The sequence below is a fragment of the Cervus canadensis genome, chromosome 20 (genome assembly GCF_019320065.1).
Source record: "Cervus canadensis isolate Bull #8, Minnesota chromosome 20, ASM1932006v1, whole genome shotgun sequence".
In the NCBI taxonomy this organism is placed as follows: Eukaryota; Metazoa; Chordata; class Mammalia; order Artiodactyla; family Cervidae; genus Cervus; species Cervus canadensis.
In genome coordinates this window covers 24,205,835-24,227,948 of record NC_057405.1, presented here as the reverse complement: position 1 = coordinate 24,227,948, position 22,114 = coordinate 24,205,835, and the positions used below count along the sequence as shown (strand labels likewise).

At 37.5% G+C, this 22,114-nt stretch overlaps 1 protein-coding gene across 49 annotated transcripts in view; it reads left to right on the top strand.

Moving 5' to 3' along the window:
• RIMS1 (regulating synaptic membrane exocytosis 1) overlaps positions 1-22,114 on the top strand; it is a 582,755-nt gene that overhangs the window by 415,624 nt on the left and 145,017 nt on the right. For 15 of the 49 annotated variants that reach the window (XM_043439251.1, XM_043439239.1, XM_043439237.1 and 12 more), the window contains 6 exons: positions 72-225; positions 1,367-1,438; positions 4,802-4,955; positions 6,030-6,155; positions 7,810-7,872; positions 12,534-12,623. In XM_043439251.1, the coding sequence (XP_043295186.1) occupies positions 72-225; positions 1,367-1,438; positions 4,802-4,955; positions 6,030-6,155; positions 7,810-7,872; positions 12,534-12,623 (659 nt within the window). Of the gene's footprint in view, positions 1-71; positions 226-1,366; positions 1,439-4,798; positions 4,956-6,029; positions 6,156-7,809; positions 7,873-11,282; positions 11,361-11,975; positions 12,069-12,533; positions 12,624-20,339; positions 20,424-22,114 lie in introns of all 49 variants that reach the window. The other 34 variants (XM_043439250.1, XM_043439236.1, XM_043439248.1 and 31 more) reach the window with 6 other exon arrangements.

The following is a 22,114-nucleotide window of genomic DNA, read 5'->3' as shown; positions in this document are numbered from 1 at the left end:
CGGGCATTATAGTGGCAGCTTCCTTCTGCTTTGCGAAAGGCCTTGATCTGACCTGAGGACTGTCCTTTCAGATCCTCATAGAGTTGGAAACAGCGCTTCTAGATGACGAGCCACATTGGTATAAACTTCAGACTCATGACGAATCTTCACTACCTCTGCCTCAGCCATCGCCTTTCATGCCGCGGCGACACACCCACGGCGAAAGCGCCAGCAAGAAGCTGCAAAGTAGGTTGACGCTCTTCTCAGTTGCCGGGAGCAATTGTGTTGTTAGGTCTGAATTCCATATTGACGTTCAGGGTATTTTTTCAAATGTTCATTAGAGATTATTGAAAAATTAGTCATCTACATAAAGAGGCCTGGCAAGACCGTTTCTCCATTTTCCCAAAGAAAGTAATACATACAATATAGTGGAGTCATTCCAGAGGTGAAAGTTTAGAACCTGTGAATTACAATCCTTTGTGCTGATGGAGTTGTTCATTGGCTGACCGAGGGGGCAGTTATTGCCTTAATTGATGGGCTGCTGTGTAGAATATCTTAATAACCATATAATTCCTGGATAGTTTAGTATTATTTGTAAGAGATATTTTCTCAAAAGCATTGCAATATCTGTTTGCTTTTACTCATCTGATGATTGGAGGGAAAAAAATGTACTTTTTCTGCACTTATTTATTAATTTTTGAATTATGACTAAATCTCTTATTGGACAAATGAAACTTAGAAGCCTCATTTTGGTAACCTGGAATCAATGTTCAAATAATTGTTCAAATGTTCATATAATTAAACATGTCATGTTAGTGCTTCTCTGATGACTTATTTCCTCAAATTAAATCTTTAATGCAGTATAATGGCTAATTTTGAAGGCTAAACATAAACATTTATAAAGGGACCTGATACCCTTTCAATAACATAAGTTCCATAGAGTCCCCAGCCAAGAAAAGTCTCTCTGAACCTTTCCACTCAGCCCCATCCTGCCAGCACTGTGCAGGACGGTGTATAAGTGGGTAGAAAACAGTATACACTTTGCTATAGACCTTAATTAAAGAATAATTTGAAAAGTCAAAATACCGTTCTGTGAAATCTTCTCTCTTCTGTGTGTCTTCAGTGATTATAAGGATACTGAGAACATGGTATCCTTGGAGAATAAGTATTTGAGAACCAACTGCACATGAACTTCGCAGAATATATATGTACAAGAAAATCACTTTTTTTGCACCCTGAGATATTGAAGTCAATATACTTCATTCACTAAAAATAAAGTGTTCAGTAGCAATGTAACTAGCCTTTAAAGAGAAATCTGTGACCGTGTCCTCCACATTTCCTGACCCGAGCCGACGCAGAGGTGTCTGTTTGCCTTCCTGTCGCACAGGGTCCCAGCGAATCAGTGACAGTGACATGTCAGACTATGAGGTTGATGATGCGATCGGAGTGGTCCCTCCAGGTGCGTGGGGGGCGTGGCGGGGTCCGGCGCTTCTGTGCTTGCTGTCCTGCGGGCTTCCCGACTTCCCTGGGCCCCACGCCGCAGATCTACAGCACAGAGAAGTCTGAATGATACTATTCCATGGTGACTTGTGTTCCAGATTATTAAGAAAGTGTGAAATGGACTAGTAACTATTCGTTAACATCCCCCCTTAAATTAAATTAGATAGGTTCTCCTTTAGAAGCATGGCTCGTGAGGTTCAAAACGGTCAATGCAAAATGTTCTGAGCAGAAGTGAAAATATGAATTCTGAAAAGAGATAGTTAATTTTTAAATAAAAATCCCATTCTCCTATATTTAATATTGTATCTCTGTGACTTTCCTTCCTGTGTTTCTGGAAATAATGTAGCCGTCCATGGAATATACCGAGAAATGTGCATGGCAGGGTTTAAATTGCATGTGGCATGGCTTAACTTCAGTGCTTTTGTGATGTGCTGATTATACGTAGAATGATTATACCTAGAATGTGTACGTATGTTTTACAAAAAGGAAATGCTTTAGAAAAGTTTACTATTTGTTTTAAGTCAGTGTCTTTTGTCACTGTGTAAATTAGTAAAATCTTTGTGATACTTTGCAATTCAAGTCTGTTTCTCACTTGACTCTAGTCAGAAAGTGAGTAAAACCAATTAGTAAAGACTTATTTTCTTGGCAGTAACCCTGTTCCTTTTATTTGCTAATGAAAAGTAGGGAGATATTCAAATAAGAAAAAGAGAACTTGTTAGGTTATTAAGAACATTTTCTTAGGACGATATTGACATCTGCCCCCTTAATTTACATAATTCCTCAGACAGGGTTGCACCTAATTTGAAGGCAGTGATTTTGGTAAATGGCTGTAGACAGATGCCACACTAGTGACTGAGTTTACAATTTAGAGATTTTTTTTACGACGTCATTAAAACTGGGAGAATATTATGGAGAATTCCCTAAAATTAGGCTTAATTTGCTTCCTGTAATTCAGAGAAAATACAGTCTTTGATCACTGTATGAAGTGGCAGATATCCTTAACAACAATAAATCTGGTTCTGTGCATATCTGTATACTTAGATTACTGCTTGATATCAGACCATCAGGGAGTTTTAAATAATAGTGGATAATTGTGGATTACAGTTCATGTTTTGCTTTCTGAGTATGTTGGTTTCTAAAAGGATCAGTGTAATTAGACACACTCTACATGGAAACTTCCACACAGAATTCAATAGAATATTTTTTATGAAATTGAAAGGGGGAAGGTAGTTGTAAATGGTACCCCTTGGCATATTTAATAGAACTCAGATGATTCTTAGAGGAATGGGGTCTTGTTATCAAATCTTTCGAACAAAAATTTTGCCTGCTAATTACCTTAATGCTGTGACTTCCAACTTATCTAAATAGAATTTACTTCTGTGGGTCATTCTCTTATTTTATTCACCTAAAACTTCATACTTTTATGATGAAGGCAGGATAGCAAATGAAGGGCTAATATAATAAATATTACATGTGTATTTAGTTGATCTCTTTCTAGGCTTAATATTACAATTTCCTGAACAAGGAAACTCTACATGAAATTAAAAATAATATATGAATAGCTATTGTTTTTGTTATAAAATGAAAGTATATGAAATTATAAATTAATAGCACTTATGTTTATAATTATGTGGTTGTTTACTGATGTTTTTGTGGTTGCTTAGTCACTAAGTCATGTCCAACTCTTTTGTGACCCCATGGACTATATAGCCTGCCAGGCTCCTATATCCATGGGATTCTCCAGGCAAGAATACTGGAGTGGGTTAATGTTTCCTTCTCCAGGGGATCTTCCCGACTCAGGGATCAAACCTGAGTCTCCTGCATTGACAGGTGGTTCTTTACCACTGTACCACTATGTAATTATTACTTTTTTGCATGAATACTAAATGAAAATGATTTTATACCACTACTGTTTACATTTCAAACATTCCAACCATTCCCCATCTCCAAAATAAGAACACCAAAAGCTACCAGGTTTACTGTTGTTTTCACATTATAGTGCTTCTGAACTTTTTAATGTAAACAAACATTCTCCTTGGAATGGAAGACTTGCTTGGAAGTTATTTCGTTTTTTTTTTTTTCCTTTCAAGTGCATCTTGTAGCACCAGCTGCTAGGTGTTTTTAGAGAGTGACAAAATGGCTGAACTTCTTTGGTGCCAGTATTGTCATATCAGCCTTTATGAAATGTTTCAACACCTTCCTTATGTGCTAAACGAGGTCAAAACATTATATAATCACAACAGATAAACTGTTGGGGAATTTTAGTCTCCCTTTAAAAATGATGTCACATAGCCTTTAAAAATGATGTGGGAGTTATCAAGTAAATAGATGAACATTGGTCAGGCTGCCCAGTTAAATTTAATGTTTCCATAGTTTGTGTACATTTTATGTAGTTGTAAATATAGTTATTTTTCCTTTGGCCACATAATTTTTTGTTTTTCTTGCAACAGTAGTAACAATGACCCTTGTGAAAAATACTTAAACTGTTACCGTGTAGTTGAGATTGCTGTTTAATCTTTAACTAAATCAGAGATCATAAAAACCTTTTTGTTTCACGGGAACATGACCGTTAAAATTTATTTTTAATTTGAACTAACTATTAACCTAATTATTTTAGTTTAATAGCACATTTGTGGAATAGTTTCATATGTCTGGGGTAGATTTGATTATTATTTCTTTAGGAGGTTTAATTTGTTCTGCATTATTTCCATAGTCATTCCCACCCATACCATATTTTCATTTGAAAATTACAGTATTATCTGTGGTTCACAAAATTCACAATCAGTATTTGTAATAGTGAAGACCTGCTACTCTTCTTTGATAATTAAAATTGGTATGATATTGATTTTATTTTCTTATTATCAAAGCCATCTGAAACCCAAATAACATATATTGTCATTTGGAAGAAAAAAATCAAAAAAGACAATCTAAAAAGGCACCAAATTTCTTAGCATTGACTTGTATATGAATAACAGTTCACTGTCAAGTCCTTGATTTGTATTGCTGAAAAAAAATCACTAATTCCTTCTTTAAGCCAGTATCCCAACTCATCATGATTTTTGAGGCATCATCTGTCATATTCATGTCAGTGTCTCCATGGTAACCTTTGAGTTGAGCCAGACTCTACTCGGTCCTCATGCATGCGTATTTTACACTCCACGCGTGTACTTAGCGGTTTTGAAGAGAAGCCTGATAAGACTGATTGCATGGCGCTTATCTCCATAGGTCAGTGGCTGCTTTGGGTATAATTTGGCGTCGCCACATTAGCATTGACATTATGGAAGAATATTGACTTGTTCTTCGTGTGTACTTTCACCAGTAGGTTATAGGTCTAGCGCTCGAGAAAGCAAACCTTCAACATTAACCGTGCCAGAGCAGCAGAGAACAACTCATCACCGCTCACGGTCGGTGTCTCCTCATCGCGGCGATGATCAGGGGAGGCCACGGTCACGTTTACCAAATGTGCCATTACAGAGGTAGGCTTTGCGAAGGGCCTTGCATCCTTGACGGGACTTTTTTTATGTTATGTGCCTGCGTCCTCAGTCCTGGCCGACTTGTTGAGGCCCCATGGACTGTCGTCCGCCAGGCTCCTTTGCCCATGGGATTTCCCAGGCAAGAAGATGGGAGTGAATTGCCGTTTCCTCCTGCAGGGATCTTCCTGACCCAGGGATTTGAACCCACATCTCCTGCACGTCCTACATTGGCAGGCAGATTCTTTACCACTGAACCACCTGGGAAGCCCTGACAGCACATTTTTATTATAATAACATGCAAACTGCTAGGGGACTCAAAGGGAAATGAAAGAATGGTTTGGTCAATCAGTTATTTTTCAAGAACCCTTTGTAGGCAAAATGCTGTCTTATTCATGACCCAACCTGGGCAACATTCTGTTCTCCAATCTCAAGACATCTCCCAGGGCGTGGAAGAAGTTAATGTCACAAGCATGGTTTTTGAATAACTGTATTGTATTCTCTTTGCTAGTCTGTTTGTTTGTTTGTTTTTTTCCTGTTGGGAGAAACTGTAGGATAATAAATTAGCTTGGGCAGAGAAGTGGTAGAGAAAATAAGGTTAAAAGTCAGAATATATTTTTAAGAAATTTGGTGCTGTCTCTTTGAAGCACTGTAAATGTTTGGAAAAGCATATAAACCATAAGGAATGTCCTTCTGTATTTTACCTAACCCTGAAATGCAGTTCTGAAATTTTATTTAAGTATGCAGATGAAAACTGTGGTCCTTTGTTGATAGTAGTTCAAAAGGAGATTGGGAAAATATAGCATAGGCAAAGCAACAACAGCCAACCAGTTCAGTTCAGTTCAGTCGCTCAGTCGTGTCCGACTCTTTGCGACCCCATGAATTCAGCACGCCAGGCCTCCCTGTCCATCACCAACAGACAATAAATACCTTTAAAATAGGCATTTGGGGATATGGCCAGAGGTTTACAAGCCTTGTCAGTTGTTTGCCAATTACTGTCAGTTCTTTCCTGTCAATCTCTCAGACTGCTTGGGACAAATGTTACATTTTGATACATGTAAATCTTTGTAATCATTTTAGGAGTTTAGATGAAATTCATCCAACAAGAAGATCACGTTCTCCAACCAGACACCGTGATGCCTCCCGAAGCCCAATTGATCAGAGAATCAGAGATGTGGATAGTCAGTGTTTATCAGAACAAGACAGGTATTTTTTCACATTATGATCTCAACATGATACAGTTTCTTTGCCGTGTTTTCATATATGATAGATATCTTAGCAGAGCACAAGAGACAGTGAAAGAATTCCATCTTTCAAAACTGAACTTCTCCCAAGGAATGACTTTTGAGATATTCTAATAGAAGTGTATCTCTAGGAAATATTTGACTAATAGTGTATTGTCATAAAATATGCACTATTTTACAAAATCAGAATTTATGTTTAGCCAGTTTTAAATATACAGTTTGTTGTTGACTTTCTTAACCTAAGTTACAGAAAGGAGACTATATAAGCTACTTTTAAATATTTTGTTTTTTGTGTATTGCAGTCTTAGGAATATTATTTGTATAATTGTGAAATTATGTTTTTTCTGTAATAAAAAAGGACAGCTCATCTGAAAGACTGTTACTTTCACAGTATCTGTGAGAACTTCAATAGTGATATTTTTTTAGTACACCTACTTTTCATAAAATGTAGTAACCTAAAATGTCTATAAAGTACAAAATGTTGAAATGGACTCTTTCTTCTATGGATGTGTATGTAAACTTAGTTCTGCATTTCTTTATGAACAAGGTACTTCCTGTTACTTACAGTTACTGAAAATTAGCATTCTGGTTCCATTGTTCTGCATTTCTACAGACCTGCTCCTCTGGCCCACCCTCTTCATATAGGATGTGCTTGACCATAAGCTCAGGGTCTGACTTAGTGGTTAGAATCCCCAGCTGGTTGGAGAGTGTCTTCTGGCTTTTTGAAGTGGAGAGGTTTTTAGGGAGGTGTACGAAGGGAGAGTGGTACTCGGTGGCTAATTTTTTGCTGTGTAATCAAGGACACAGAACTCGCAGATAGCCTTTTAGCTCTGTGATTGTCACCTTGCCATAGAGGGAGTGGGGCCAAGACCTTCAGGATGGGGTGATGGAACTTTCTGGGACTTAACACTGCTCTCCAGAGTAGGGTTCTCGGCTACTCAGGGTGGACTGAGGTCAGTTGAGGGTCCCTTTGTTGACAATCACCAGGGCCACCATGAACTTATGTGATGGAGGGGATAAAAAAGGACTTCCAGACCAGGGCATTCAAGAGTGAAATTAATTTGAGTGTAGGAAAAGTATCAACTTTAAGATAAACAGTCCTAATCAAGTATGTTCCTAGTCTGAAAAATGAGACACAGAAAGTGAGATGTTGCATTTTAGTGGCTGTAAAAGCCGAGAAAACCACCACGCTTTGAGTTGCTAAAAAGAAATGAAAGGATCTAGGGTTCCCATTAGAAGCGGAAAAGCCAGATTTATAGGGCTTTTAAAAGCTTATTAAAATAACCAAATGTCGAGAATTGGAAATAGATTTCTGTGTCTTACATGGGAAGGGATCCGTTTAAGTTTTTTCCTGATACTCTTATGAAATCATTTTGAAATAGAGTAGCAAATCAGCAACAGCTAGGACTTTGACCATCATGTTTGCACTTTATTGTTTAAATTTTTAAAACTACTGTCATGTTTATTTTTGTTTGAACTCTGAAGCAAATATGCTAGTGCAGACAATCTGGTTTCTTCCCTTTTCCTGTTGTCATCGGCATACCATTGGCACAAACCATGTCATCTAACGCCTCATGACCTATCTGTTTCACTCACCACCCATCCTGTCTGTGCAGCGAGCTTCTCATGCTTCCCAGAGCAAAACGAGGACGGAGCGCAGAATGCCTGCACACCACCAGGTAAACGCAGGGGTTTGGTGCAGCGGCTGTGTGCGATGACTCCCCACTCTACTCTGCTTGCATCTCCCCTCAGCGGTATGATTACAAATACGTGCAGTTAATTTACCCAGTATTCAAAATTGGTTTTGTCTCATATGGAAGTTGTGGAAAAGGTTCCAATATATTTGAATTCTGATCCAGGCAGACTGCTTTTCTGTCTGTATGTTCAAAATCCAGAGGTTAATGAGCCTCTCTGCAGAACTGTTGACACATTCCCCAAACCAAGGAACCGATTTCTGCAATTAAAATTCTATCACCTCGCTGTGAGGGGTCCCCAGGCCTGCCACATACACCCATCAAGTCACAAAAGTCTGATCTTCTGTGCGTGGCAGTGTTACTGTTCGCATCATTATAAGTTTGCTTTGTTTTAGCCTTTTTCTTTATAAAATTTTTGTCTGTTTCATATTCTATTGTTGTTTTCTTTGTTTGATTTTAATAAAATCTTGACTGTTTTCATTTTTAATAGCTGAGCTTCAGTTCCTGTCTTGATAAAGAGTGAGGATATTTGACATGTAAACTTCCAAACCCTCCAATCCTTCATGCCCCCACCGGTTCAGAAGTGCTCCACCACAAACGTTCTCATGAAGCACATAAGAGTAGAAGGCTTTTTAAAGATGAGAACGAAAGGGGGCATAATACTGTCCTCTAAATTGGAACCTAGTGCTTTATTTTCATCGTGTTACATCTCTTAGATCTCATATCCCAGATAAATCGTCTTACAGATTACTTACAAGCTAATCTGTGCATATTTATTGTCAGTATGGAGTTAATGAAAGGGCAACAAGTAATAATTCAGTAAAGCCAACAAACCGACACACAGACAAACTCTTTCAAATATTGTGGCCAGTAAAGAGTAAGTAGGAAAGAGAATGAAAGAGCTGTACCTGGAAATCCTGCCAGTGCCCACGCAGATTTATTGTGTCTTTGAAGACATGGGCTTCTGCTGAGGTGGTGAACATGGTCACTCCCATGGCCACGGTAAGCACACGTGCTTACCACAACTACGTGCTTAACACACATAAGCCCTAAGGTTGTACACGTGTAAAACTTGCCTCGAAATAAAGATGGCTTCGTGTGAAGTGCCGCAGGGAAAAGTGAGGAATGTCAGTTCTGCTTCCAAACTGGAGAAATCATGTAAAATCATAACTGTTATAAAAATCAACTGAGATTCTTTATAATGCTGAAGTTTCCAGCCTTACTATTAGCTGTCCTGACAAACAGGTTAATAGGAATGATTTCTTTACCGATTCAGAAAGTTTTCTCGTATTCCTGTTGACATGACTCCAACCATAAAACAAAAGCAAAGAACAGCCTTCATGTTTATTAGGCACCAAAGTGTGGGTATTTTTAACACTCTTACACCAATAATATATATAGAATTAGTAAATATATTGTTTTTCTTTCCCTTATATTTCATTTCTCAAGGTAAAATACCATAATATGCATGATAAAATAACTAGTAGTTTCATCATTTTGTTAAATTATATCATCAAGATACAGCCTGTCATATTCATTTATGAGTTTTAAGAATAAAACCTGTGGATTTACTACTTTTCAGTAAACAAGGAGAATAACATTCATTGACTACAAAGAACTGTGCTAATTAATTAATGTATTTTTTCTCATTATCCTGACAAAGTTGTATCACATTAATATTATTGCCTTCATTTCCCAGTTGAGGAAAGAGGCTAAGAAAGTTTTGTTTGATATGTAACTTAGCAAGGATTCAAAATCAGCTCTATTGGAAGTTTTCCACTAAACTAGTTTTTTTTTTTCCCCAAAAAATTTGACAAGGAGTTAGTCTTGCACAGAGTTCAACCTGTTTAAGAGTTTGCAAGTCAAACATATTTTGAAAACTTTGCAAATTAAAATCAGTGCCTAGATTTTATATGCAAAGCATACCAAAGTTGTGTGCTACAGATATCTGTCCCATATTGTTTAATTCATCCCCTCCTATTATTGTCATATCAAATAATCTTTTCATAGAGCATTTCCTGAGAAAGTCATGTGGTACAGAAAATGCTGTGGCTTCCTTACTGTGTCCTAGATCCTTTGTACCTATTATTTCATTTAATGCTCATGGACAGCGTCCCCATTAAAGATTATTTCTCCCATGATACAGACGTAGAAAAAGGCTGGATGATTTGACTTGAATCACCCAGGTTCACAGTCAGTAAATGGCAAAGTCAACTGTACCTTCATTCTGTAAACTGTGTGCTATTTTTTATTGTTTCCATTCTCTTCTGACCCCAATTAGAGTGTACTCCTCCCCAAATCATTTTTGAACCAATTACTTAGAAAAGTTATATGGCAACCTGTTTCGTAAGATAGTTGCCTTAGGTTTAGGAGTTGAGAAGAGGTTTCTATTGTTTGTGAGGTAGGCTGAATCATTTGCTTCAGTTTAAGTGGCCTTAATTGGTGCTTGAAGGTGATACTTTAGTACATTTTAAACAAACGTTTTAAGAGATTTGCCAATTCAACCATTAGTATAAACATGAATAAACTGGGGGAGGGGGTGTTTGATATTTAATATGTCCTAAGCAAATGTTTAATCCATTATCAATTTATCAAACTTTAATGTAAGCCAAATGGGCAATATATTTTCATAATGGATAGTTAAATTTGTAGAAATATTATTAAATTTAAATTATCAAAATATTAATTGACTGGGACTCATTTGTCCTATAGACAGCCAGAAACCCTCATAGGTTTTAAGTGAATTCAGATGAATTCACTTGTTTCTGCCGTTTTTTCTGCCAAATCAGAATTAATATTCTGATTGCAGCTAATATCCATCTCACCCAGTTTCCAGTGATTGTTAGCTGTTGCTGGGTTTGTATCCAAAAGCTGATAAGTGGAAAGGACTCACCCTCATGTAGTCATCTGCTCATCTTCCCCCTTTACTGCCTGGTCAGTACCATGGCCAGCCTTTTCCCCGAAATACTGGTTAGCATTTTCCTTCTTATTAGGGTATTAGCTTTTAGTCACATTAATTCCCAAGTTTCATGAATTATTTGGTTAGTGCTTTTAACCATGAGTTGTCACTTTTCCAAACAAGTAGGTATAATATTAAATCAGGAGTTAAATAGTAAGTTTCATGCCTGTTACTAGATGGAGTATAGGTCACAGATCTTTTTCAAATTAAGGCTTTTGAACTATAATTTAGAGTATCTTAATTATGCACAGAGATGTTTGTAATTCCATATTTAATAGTTCTATTCCTACCTTCAAATTATCAAGGTGGTCCTTCTGAGAAAAACAAAAGATTGGTCTTTTTAGCTTTCTAGGCCTCTTACTTATTTCATATTCTAATAAAACTCACTTCATGTATATTTTTCTGTTTCCTGCGTGTCTCCATTGCCACGTTCCAGACATCTTGTTAGGCACTATAAAACATTACCGCCTAAGATGCCCTTATTAGAGAACTGTTCTCACTGGGATATTTACAGGTAAGAGTCATAACAGTGAGTCTCAGTTACAAACTAATCCCTAATCCCCAGCCTGCTAAAAATAGCAAGTGTTACATTCTAATAAAACATTAGCATTTCTTCTTAAAATTAATTATATACTCAGAAACACTAATGACTTCTAAAAATAACTTTAAGGGAGGGTAGGGGGAGGGTAAACTGGGAGACTGGGACTGACAAATAAAACACTATATAAACACCACTGTATTTAAAGTAGTAACTAATAAGGACCTGCTCTGCAGCACAGAGAACTCTACTCAATACTCTGTAATAACCTATATGGGAGAAGAACCTAATAGAGAGTGAATATACATATATATACAATAAATATACATATAAAACTGATTCGCTTTGCTGTCCAGCAGAAACGCAACAGTGTAGAAAAACTAATAAGAATTAATTGCAAATAAAAATAAGATGATTTAAATTATAAAACTTATGCTAGCGTACTTCTCTAAATGAAATCAACATACTCAAATGTTAGGTTTCTAGTCATTGTCATCTTTTTTCTTTTTGTTTTTGCTGTGTTACTTGTTGATTTTAATTATGAGAATTAATTTATTTTATTTCATTTTTGGATAATTTTACTTTGTGGAGCTCAATCCTGCCTGCACGTACCAAAACCAAAACCCTTCACCATGAATGCTTTCACTCGAGAGCACTGAGGTTTACTGATGAGATTCTGGTTGGGTAAGGACGTCTGGACGTCATCCCTCCCACCTCCCCTGTCCAGTGTTTGATCCAGAGTAGCTGAGTTGTACGGTTTTCCTCCTCTGCTGTCCTTCATTTTGTTTTGGTGTGGCATCCGTCCTTGGTAACGGAGTGTTAGGCATTGCGTTTCAGTGCTTTCTGTAATCCAGTTTTTTCATGAGTAGGTGTGATTTAGTCTTATTTTTTTTTGTTTGTTTGTTTTCAGTCTGAGACCCCTTTTAAAAATTATGCGAAGCAATTCAAGCATAATATTTGTTTAGTGTCACTTTCTAAACAAAATGGTGCATGGCCATCCTGTCGGTGCTCACCCCGTGTGAACGCGGCGCAGTGACCCTGCAGTTTGTGTACAGGGGCAGGATTGGATGGTTTCCTCTCTAACTGGTCTTCCTCTTTCTGTTTTCTCTGTCTTCCTCCTCCACCCTGGATGCAATGCGCTGGCACTAGTGACCTGCAGCCCTCCCTTGACAGGGCGAGGAGTGCTAGTACCAACTGCTTGAGACCAGATGCTAGTTTGCATTCACCAGAACGAGAAAGGTATACCGTTAAAGACTTTCTTAATCTCCTATCATTTCGTACGGTCACTTTTTTTCCCCATCACTGTGTTTCGCGTCTCGGAGCCTCACAGGTTGTTCATCCATGTTCACATGCCACCTGTCTGCCTCGCCCCTCCCTCCCGTCCAAGTCCCTGCAGAGATATATGTGTACGTGGGGGAGCCCAGGACACACATACACATATTTCTGTGCGTGTTGTTGCGAATGGCGTGATGTGATTTGTAACTGCTTCTGGCTGCTGCTTCTCCCTTCTGTTGCCTTTCTGTGGTTTTCTTTACGTCTGCTCAGGGAGCCTTCAGTACGCTGATATGGTTATGGGGACAGGGAGTTATCTGAAGCAGAAAATCACATAGTAGATGTGCTGATAAATAGTTCCTGTAGGTTCAACAACAATCTTCTATAAACTCAAAACGAGAATCTTATTCAGATAGAGCACTTCCTTTGTGCATCTACATTCACTCTTTTAAATCAACTTTCTCATTGATATAGATCCTGTTTTTATTAAATTATGTTTTGACAACAAAATGTGGTATGTTTATCACAGATTTCCTGATGCTTACAAAAATAAAGTGAAAGAAAGAAAGTGAAGTCGCTCAGTCGTGTCCGACTCTTTGCGACCCCATGGACTGTAGCCTACCAGGCTCCTATACACACATACATAATTTTGCTTAACACTTTTAATTGATCAATTAGTAAGTCTGATTTTAATTTAAAGGTATTCAGTGATCACGTTTTAACCTGTCTTCTATGTGAGCAGCTAATTTTCTGGTGGAATTTTCTATTCCAGTAAACTTGGTTATATTTGATAGTGTTCATTATAAATGTTATCTCTCTTCAATTAGAAGTCATTCACGGGAGATACTACCTCATCACAAATCCTGAAAAAAAATGTTTCATTGTGCTAATGTAACCCACTTTTCCTCTTCTTTTGAGGCTATTTAAAGCTTTGCTTTAGCAATCTTTATAGTCTGATTCTATTTATTTATGAAACATTTATTTCTAGAATTGAATAGGTTCAGGTAGACACATTCATGTTCAGTGTCTTCATAAGATTATTCCAAAACAATCTGCTTTTTAATTTTGCATTATTTTGTATTGGCAACATTTATGTCAGAAAACAATGGAATCCAACTTACATCTTGTTTTTTTTTTTTTACATTTGTAAGAGTAAATTTGTACATGAGTAAACAGTACGTTTATACATTTTAGTTGAAATGACTATAGGCTCCATTAAAAGCACAACTGAAATTGTTTCACTATTCGCATTTGTTTTGTATTACGCTTCCCCAAACAATTCCAAGAGTAGCAAGAAAAATATTTTATGTTATTTCTTTATATGTTTGAGTTGGTGTTAAATCAAGGGTAGAATGAATCAGTGGAACCTGCTGATGGCAGAACACCACCCGAACATCTTAAATATCATCTGTATTAGTTCTGTCTAATAGAAGTACAATTTGAGTTATAAGTATCACTTAAAATTTTCTGCTTGCCATCTTAAAGATGTGAAATTACTTTAATACTTTAGTATGTATGTGAACTGTTATCATTCTAACATATAATCTAAAAACCTCTAGTGAGATATTCAGCTTTCCTTTTTTCACAGTGCTCTGTGGCCACTGCACTGGACGGTGACATTCTTTTGTTGAATCCTGTCTAGCATGTGTTCTCTTGTTGTGCTGAAGCTATAGAATTCACAAACCCATATGCTGCTGAATTTAATCTCTCAGAAATACCCTTAGAACAGGCTAACCTGTAGGCAGATAATCCGACCACAGTTATTTTACAGGTCATAGTGAAGTCTGAGGGCACTCACTTGTGATATTTAATTTTGATAGAAGAAAATAAAATATGCTTGAAACTTATGTTCACTCTATGTATTTAAAAAAAAGAAAGAAATTTCCCCTTAAAATGAAAAAGGGGCAAGAATTCAGGAATTGGTATTACTAATGATCTTTAATTTATTGGGGCCAGTTTCTTGTCAAGAAGAACCAAAATGAGAAGGGTTTTCATCAGGGAGGTTGCAGACATTATAGATGCATTTTGGTGTGGAAGATGCTGCTCATGCACGCTCAGACTCCTGAACAGCTTCGAGACAGGACAGAACAGGGCCAGCAGCGGGGGCTTTGTGCTTTTTGGAAGATGCACTTGTCCATCCACAGATAGGATTGAAGGCACTGGGGAGGATTCCAGGGTTTTCCAGATTACGTAGCTCTTGTGATGGAGCAGAGAGCTGGTTAACGCCTGACAGGTACATAGTAGACCCAATGTTAGAGGAAAGTTGTTAGACACGTAAGTTCATTTTCTTGAGACAGTACCATGTTTCCACAGCTTTATCACCTGTTGAGGTTAAGCAGTTTGCTGACTCTAAACCATTTCGATGACCATTTCTATAGTGTTCTACCTACTTAGGAGGCTTTTCTGAAGTTTCCTCACTAACCTTGGGAGCAGAGGAAGTTCTGTGTTAGTACCAAGTGTGAAATTGTTAAAGCTGAGTCAACACCCACCGCCACACGTCACTCATGTTTCCAAGATATAGGAGCAGCAGGCACAATTAGCATGTTCTTCTCCTGAACTACCCCAAAACCATCAGAATGACCTTGTCTTCCTTAGGAGAATGGTTTGGCCTGGGTTAAGACATAAATTGCCATATAAGCCAATGGAAGCCCTGTTTTCGAAGGAGGTCATTTCTGTGTTTGAGCACCTCTGGTATGTATTCTGTGGATTGCACAACTAGAAAAAACACATATTACCCTTAGCCCCATCCAATCATGACCCGTAAGTCAAGAAATTTGAGGTTCATTTGCAATGGAAGATAACCAGAAAGACTGGCTTTGTCCAACTGAAGACATCTAATGGAAATGGCTGGCTTTCATCTTTTCTCTAGCAAATACCACTGCATGTTCACAAGGAGGTCCGGTCAAGGTCCTTGTACATTCCTTCCTCTGTGTCAAGGTCAGCTTGAGGTCATCAGTTCTCCCTGGTCCCTCATCTCAAAGGAGTGAGTTACATGTCTGCTCCTAGCCTTTCCTTTCCCAGTTTTTCAAACAGCATGTCGCTTACGTATCCAGAAACACTGATTTTTAGAGCCGCTGGAGAATGAGTCCTTTTCTCGGATGCTTTATCTTCTTCTTAGACCTTTTACAGAAACCGTAGCCTTACTAAACTCCATCAGTCTGTACTTGCCACCTCCTTTTTGTGCCTCCCAGAGAGTTCTGCAGTCCCACCCCTGTGCTAAAACCCTGCCATGGGTTACCTTGGCCTCTAGTGGCCCAGCAGCATTTTACAACATTTTACGGTCACCGCTGCCTCTAGAATCTTTCCTTTCTCAAGCGCCCTCTACAAATTCCCTAACGCCTCCATGTTAAGTCAGTCTCCTTTACAGGTTTCTTTTCCCCCTGTCTCCCTCTCAGCTTTCCTCTGTTGCTCACCCATCCCATCTCTGAAATGCATAGTCTATCAAAAGTGTCCACACTAATACCTATGAGGACCACAGTCCACTGTAGCTGGTCAGGCCAAACCTTCCCCTGAAAATGCCTAAGTTCCTCAGTGATTGACAGACCCTGCGGGCATCAAGTTCACTGTCTCCCCTCACACCCTTTGACAGCAAAGTGCTTTGTTTTCTGACATGTCCCTGTGCTTTGACAAATTTGACATCTAACCATCCACATAATCTGGAAATACTTCTGCTCATTTTGTCTCACTGAATGAAATGGTAAATCCTATCAGTTCTCCTTCAAGAATCTTCAAAACAGATCCTCCCTTTGATTATGCTACAGTCCTCCTCCACTTCCAGTGTCATTCCTGCCCCTAAATTTCTCATAATCTCTCCTAATCATTCTGTTAGTTTTTGTATGAAATTGTCTTTGCATTGAAATTAAAATGTTCTTTTCCTTTTGTTGTTATTCTCATTTTTCAAAAAGGGGGTCAAATAACCATGTCTCCTGTAAAACTTCTCCTAACCTCCCTCTCTCTGCCCCTCCCACTTCCCTTTCTCTGCCAAGCAGAATTATCGATCCTCTTTTCTGGATTCACGTAGTATTACATACTGTCTATTTCACTTAGGCGTGTATTCTTTCCTTTTACTAGATTTTCCTCCTGGAGGGCAGGGATCATATCTGATTCGTCCTTGCTGTCTGTTGCAATAGCATTATTATTATTATTATTATTTTACTTAGTAAATGCTCAGTTTGGGGATTTGAGGGCACTTAAAAAAACACTCTCTATTTTCTGCTCCCAAGTCTGTGTCCAGTTGTGAACTAGACCCAGGAACTGCAAGGTAGGAGATCTAGTCATCACCATAAATACAGTGAACAAGTTCAGGAGCTAGACTTCAGGCCGTAAGCTGTAAAGAGGCTGAACCACAAGAGGCTTCTGCTGTCTGTCTGAAGGCTGTTGTGTAGATTTGCTTGCTCTTGTGTCTGCTGTTTTGCAGTCAGACAGATTTGGAAAGAGGAATCCAGAGAGGGCTAAGCAATCTGTGCCTGATTCTTTAACACAAAGTCTCCCCCACTCCCTCCTTGGGGTGGACAGACACCCAAGGCAGGACCTGAAAGAATTTCCCTCCACGTGAAGACACGAGGCCTAAGATAAAGAAGTTCCTACCTAAAACTTAACAACTGTTAACTTGAATTGAAATAGATAAACCTTATTCCAAAATATAAGTACCTATATTAAGTTAAATTTTAAATAGTATTGGGGAAATGTTTTAAAGAACTCCATAAATAATGAGGATAGAGCATAAAAATATATACAATCAGTTTTCTCCTCTGGTCAGGTTTGGTTTCTAATATTACAGAACTTCACAGATACTTTTTATGTGTGCTGCTTATGGAATGAAGCATTTCCAAATACTTTCTCTTTCAGGTAACTAAAGCAGCTTGGCCATGTTCTGCCCAAGAGTTGTGCACCACTAAAAGCTGAGTACACATGCAAGCATGTATACTAGTTACACATTTAAACACATGTGCATTTGGTTTGAGGTATATCCATGGTGGGGAAAAGCCCCAATGTAAGAACCATTTGATTGCTTACTGAGGACAGTCAGTTCTAAGTCCTTGTATCTCCTCACCACTATTGACTTCTCAATTTAGTTTCTCATTATTTCTTACCAGGATTACCCCCAAACCTCAAATCTTATCCTCTTTATTATCTACTTAAATATTTGCAGACATTTATTCATTACTTATTCTGTGCTGTGCATAGCTGATGTCACTGCCAAAAAAAGCCAAACAAAACTTTGTAGCCCCTTATTTAGGGACCCCCTTTGCACCTGTTCCTTCATCCCACAGCCATCAGAGTGACCTTTGCCCCCCCTGATTTGAGCCCAGTGAAAAGGATGAGCTCTCAGCAAACAGACTTCCTGAGTTAATGAGTTTAAAGTATCTGAGATTAAAGCATTAATAATGTAATTTGCAGGCAAGATGATTTGGAAAGAGAAATCAAGAAGCAGCTGTTTTAGTTTAGATTTGCGATGAATGCCTCCAGCATAGCCTGCCGGGTTCACTTCTAGCGTGAAAATGGTTGTGGAAGGCGTTTCATTCAGTAATAGTGAATAAAGATTCTAACTTTGATCCTCTTCATCTGTGTGACAGGTGGAACAGAGAAAGAAGTTGCACACATTTTAAAACATATAAAACATTAGTATATTTAATGCTCATAAATGTATGTTATTAAAACTTAGGTACTATCTGATCCTTTGGGGAAAAAATAGGTATAAGTTGATCCTGCTCTTTTCATATCCAAGATGCAAGGGAAAAGCAAACCTTCTTTTTATTGGGACTACATATCAGCCTATTCAGAAGGACTTTGAGTGTACAGATATGAATGTATGATGCTAAATGTTTCTTCAGAATCTCCCTTTAATAGCTTGCATTCACTGTGCCCTGTTTCTAAATGTACATCTCTTCTTCATGGCTTTTTGTGCATGTTTCATAATTATAGCATTTTCTTTAATTTTTGCATTTAAATAAACACAAGGACTGGAATTTTGCCTCAGGAAGCAAGGTTATTCATAATCCTGTCAAGTGAATACTGCTTATTCCTTCAAAAAGGTTTAAAGAAAATCATATTGACTCTATATTTGGATTTTCAAAGAACACCTTAAGCTTTCTCATGACTGAGTACAGTTTCGTGTAGAAAACACTATAGCTATAATTCTCTTTAAAAACTTTAGAAATATTTTTCTTTATTGTGTCTGTAGAGCAAAAGGCAGTGAAAAGATATTTTTTCAAGCCTTTCAATTGAGTTGACCAGCTATTTAAATCATTTAAAATAATTAACTCACTTGAATGCAGATTTATTTTTAATTTCACAAACACATAACACATTGCAGAGGACATGCCACACAATTTTGTCTTCTGCCCAAATTCTGCTCTTGAGTATCTCTACTTGCTGCACCAATTGCACACAGCCCTCCTTGAAAGCTGTGTGAGATGATGAACAGGCTTCCCGGAGGTTCTGAGATGAGCGCCTGCTGACCAAGCCTACCCTGGTCATGTCTGTAGCCCTCTGCTGCTTTTGTGCAGATTGTCTGATAAATCCAGGAAGCCAAGTTATTAACAGCAAAGAAAGATGGCTTTTAAAAGATATTAGGAAAAAATAAATAAATAAAAGATATTAGGATTGGTCTTCTTTTTATTGTTATAAGATCTTATGGTGAGATGAGTCTTAAACAACATTCAGTGATCCCTTGATACATATGAGGAAGCCGGCATGCAGAGAAATTACCCTGCCTGCAGTGTGCATATCTAATATATTAAAATTTCCAAAATTGGGCTCTTTAGTCCCTCATGCCTCTTTTCAGTATTTGCCCAAATGTTTGTAATTGGTAGTTACACAGACAGCACATCAAGATAGTTTAACAAAAAAATGAACCCAGTTTCGAATGTTTATTTGATTGTTAATCATAAAAAATTAGTATTCTTCTAAATGCTGAAATAAGAAAACAACTATGTAACTCACTGATAGATACTTTTGCAAGTTAAGGTTAGCGGACTATTTTAAAGGTAATGCAATTTTACTGTGGCATTTATCTGCATTTCCCACTTCTATACATCAGTGGTTTTTGTTCACAATATTTTAATTTCAATTATTAACCCTCAGTTTTCCCCAAGGGAACTTGTTTAGACTTCACTAGTAGCATTTCTGTGAGTTACTTCTTCATGTTATTGTTTCTACACTAGAGAGTGCATTTATTTCTTCTGTTTTATATCAAATGCACATACCTCATCTTTGCCACTTTAATCCAGTAATTTCAAGACCTTGTATCAAGTAAGCATTGGTAGCTTCTTAAATCTATTTTATTCAATATCTGCTAGATTCTTAAGCTTACATACTTGTAAAGTTTTATATACATATATGTAAAGTTATATACATACATATATATATATATAGATGTGTGTCTGTAGCTATACAAAGAAACACAAGCACATTGAAAAGAAAAAAAAATACACTTAATATATTTCAGACATCTTCTCAAATAAGTTTCTCTATTCACATATAAGGCTACCAGTTTTCTTTTCTTGCAGTATTATCATATATCTTTCCAAGGCTTGTAAAACTGAAGAATACATTATGGAGCAAAAAGCCTTCACTTTGCCTTTCTGGGGTGCTTTTCCAGTCCTTTTGTTCCATATATTCTTTTACTTTAGGAGTTACTAAATGTCCTGTTTTCTCCTGTCTTGTTCATTGGGCAAACAGGGGTAGATGGCCCCCCTCCCTAGATAGGAGACGGCCTCCTAGCCCCAGGATTCAAATCCAGCATGCGTCTCCGGAGAATGACAGGTACTTCCTCCTCCCGGACAAGTGGCTTCCAGAGGCTGGCAGGCCACCAGGTGGAGGGTAGCCAGACCCGTGTGGTTACTACGCCTTCCTTTCAGGGGCCAGAGCCCAAGAGGTGGAGATTCCAAAACTGAACGCGTCCACCTCTGATGAAGCACCTCAGACTATTTTCTGAAATGAAACTAGCATGCACAGGGCGTGGTTCAAACAAAGAAAGTTGGGTCCAGTGGGAGAGTTTTCTTTTAATGAGCATTTATTTCAGGGTTTCAATTTTCCAGAAACATGTTTAACTATTGCTTTTGTTTACACTTGACTACGATTCTCAGGTGCTTTAAGATATTTTGAAAACTATCACGGAACCTGATTTTTTTGTTGTTCTGACTGATGGTTTGATCTTCACCATCTTGTTTTGTAAATGATGAAGTTTAGGCTTTTAGATATATTCCTTGATTTAAGGTAGAATACCTGGTTCTTACCTGTTTCATGAATGTTGTGTTTTTAAGCCAAATATTGTCAAGGGCTAGGGTCAGTCATCAAGGTAGGTTTTTAAAAATAACATCAGTGCTTTGAATCCACTCCATGCTGTGATGTCATAAGTGCCACAATGTGTTTTCCATTGCTTTGTTTTCCTTCTGGGGTGTATTAGTAGTTCACCCAGTTCTCCTGTTTTGTGATAGTTGTTATACATAGTGCATATCTTTTCCCAACTGGCCATGAAAGGCTACGGGCGTTTTGGTTGTTTTGCTTCTGGTGAAGCAGAAATTCAGTCAACACACGGGTAACATTTATTAAGCAGATAAGCAGATGGAGTATCTCATATATGGAGCAACCAGTCATGCCAGCACACAGGTTTTTACTGATTTATCTTTTAGTATGTGTGTATATAGTAAAGTAATTGTACCTTTAGTTAAGAGTGATAGGATTTACTTTCTGTATCTGTAAATTGTCAAGATATTGTCAGGATTACAGTTTGAAAGAAAAAATAAACATCATTACTCAGAAAAAAATGAATAAGTCATCTTACAAATGTTGGACCCCAAGATGACATTTATGGAGGCTTTCAAATATTTTATTATGCTTAAATCTTTAAGACCTTAATATGACTTACATATTTGGAGTTTAAATCTAATGTCTTCTATTATCCTAGAAATCAGACAAGAAACATTAGTAAAATCTCCAATCTAAACATTATTATAAACATAAAGTCTTTTTGAATAAGAATATAAAATAACAATATAAATTAAATTTTAAAATGTGCATCCACAGTGCTACTCATCCATTCAACAAATATTAATTGTGTGCTTATTTATGTGCACCCGTTCTAATGGCTAGAATCACAGCAGTGTTTAAGAAAAACACAGTCATGGCCACAAGGAGATAAAACTTCCTTTTATGGAAGGCTATTCTGGATTTCATTTTATGTAATGACTGCTAGAGTATAAGATGATTAAGTATGATGGTCTTTGTAATGAATATAAACATAAATTTGGCTGGGTTTAGAATAAGCAACATGGAAATCCAAATGATAATTTCAGTTCTTAACATATGTGAGATGAGGATTAGTTGAAAGTTAGTTGTCTTTTAATAACCTGAATTAATTATGACATTTGATTTAAGAGATTGTATATATCATTGTTAAAGGTAGATTTTAGAAGCAGAAATACTCCTTTTAGATAAGATTATTAAATGAAACT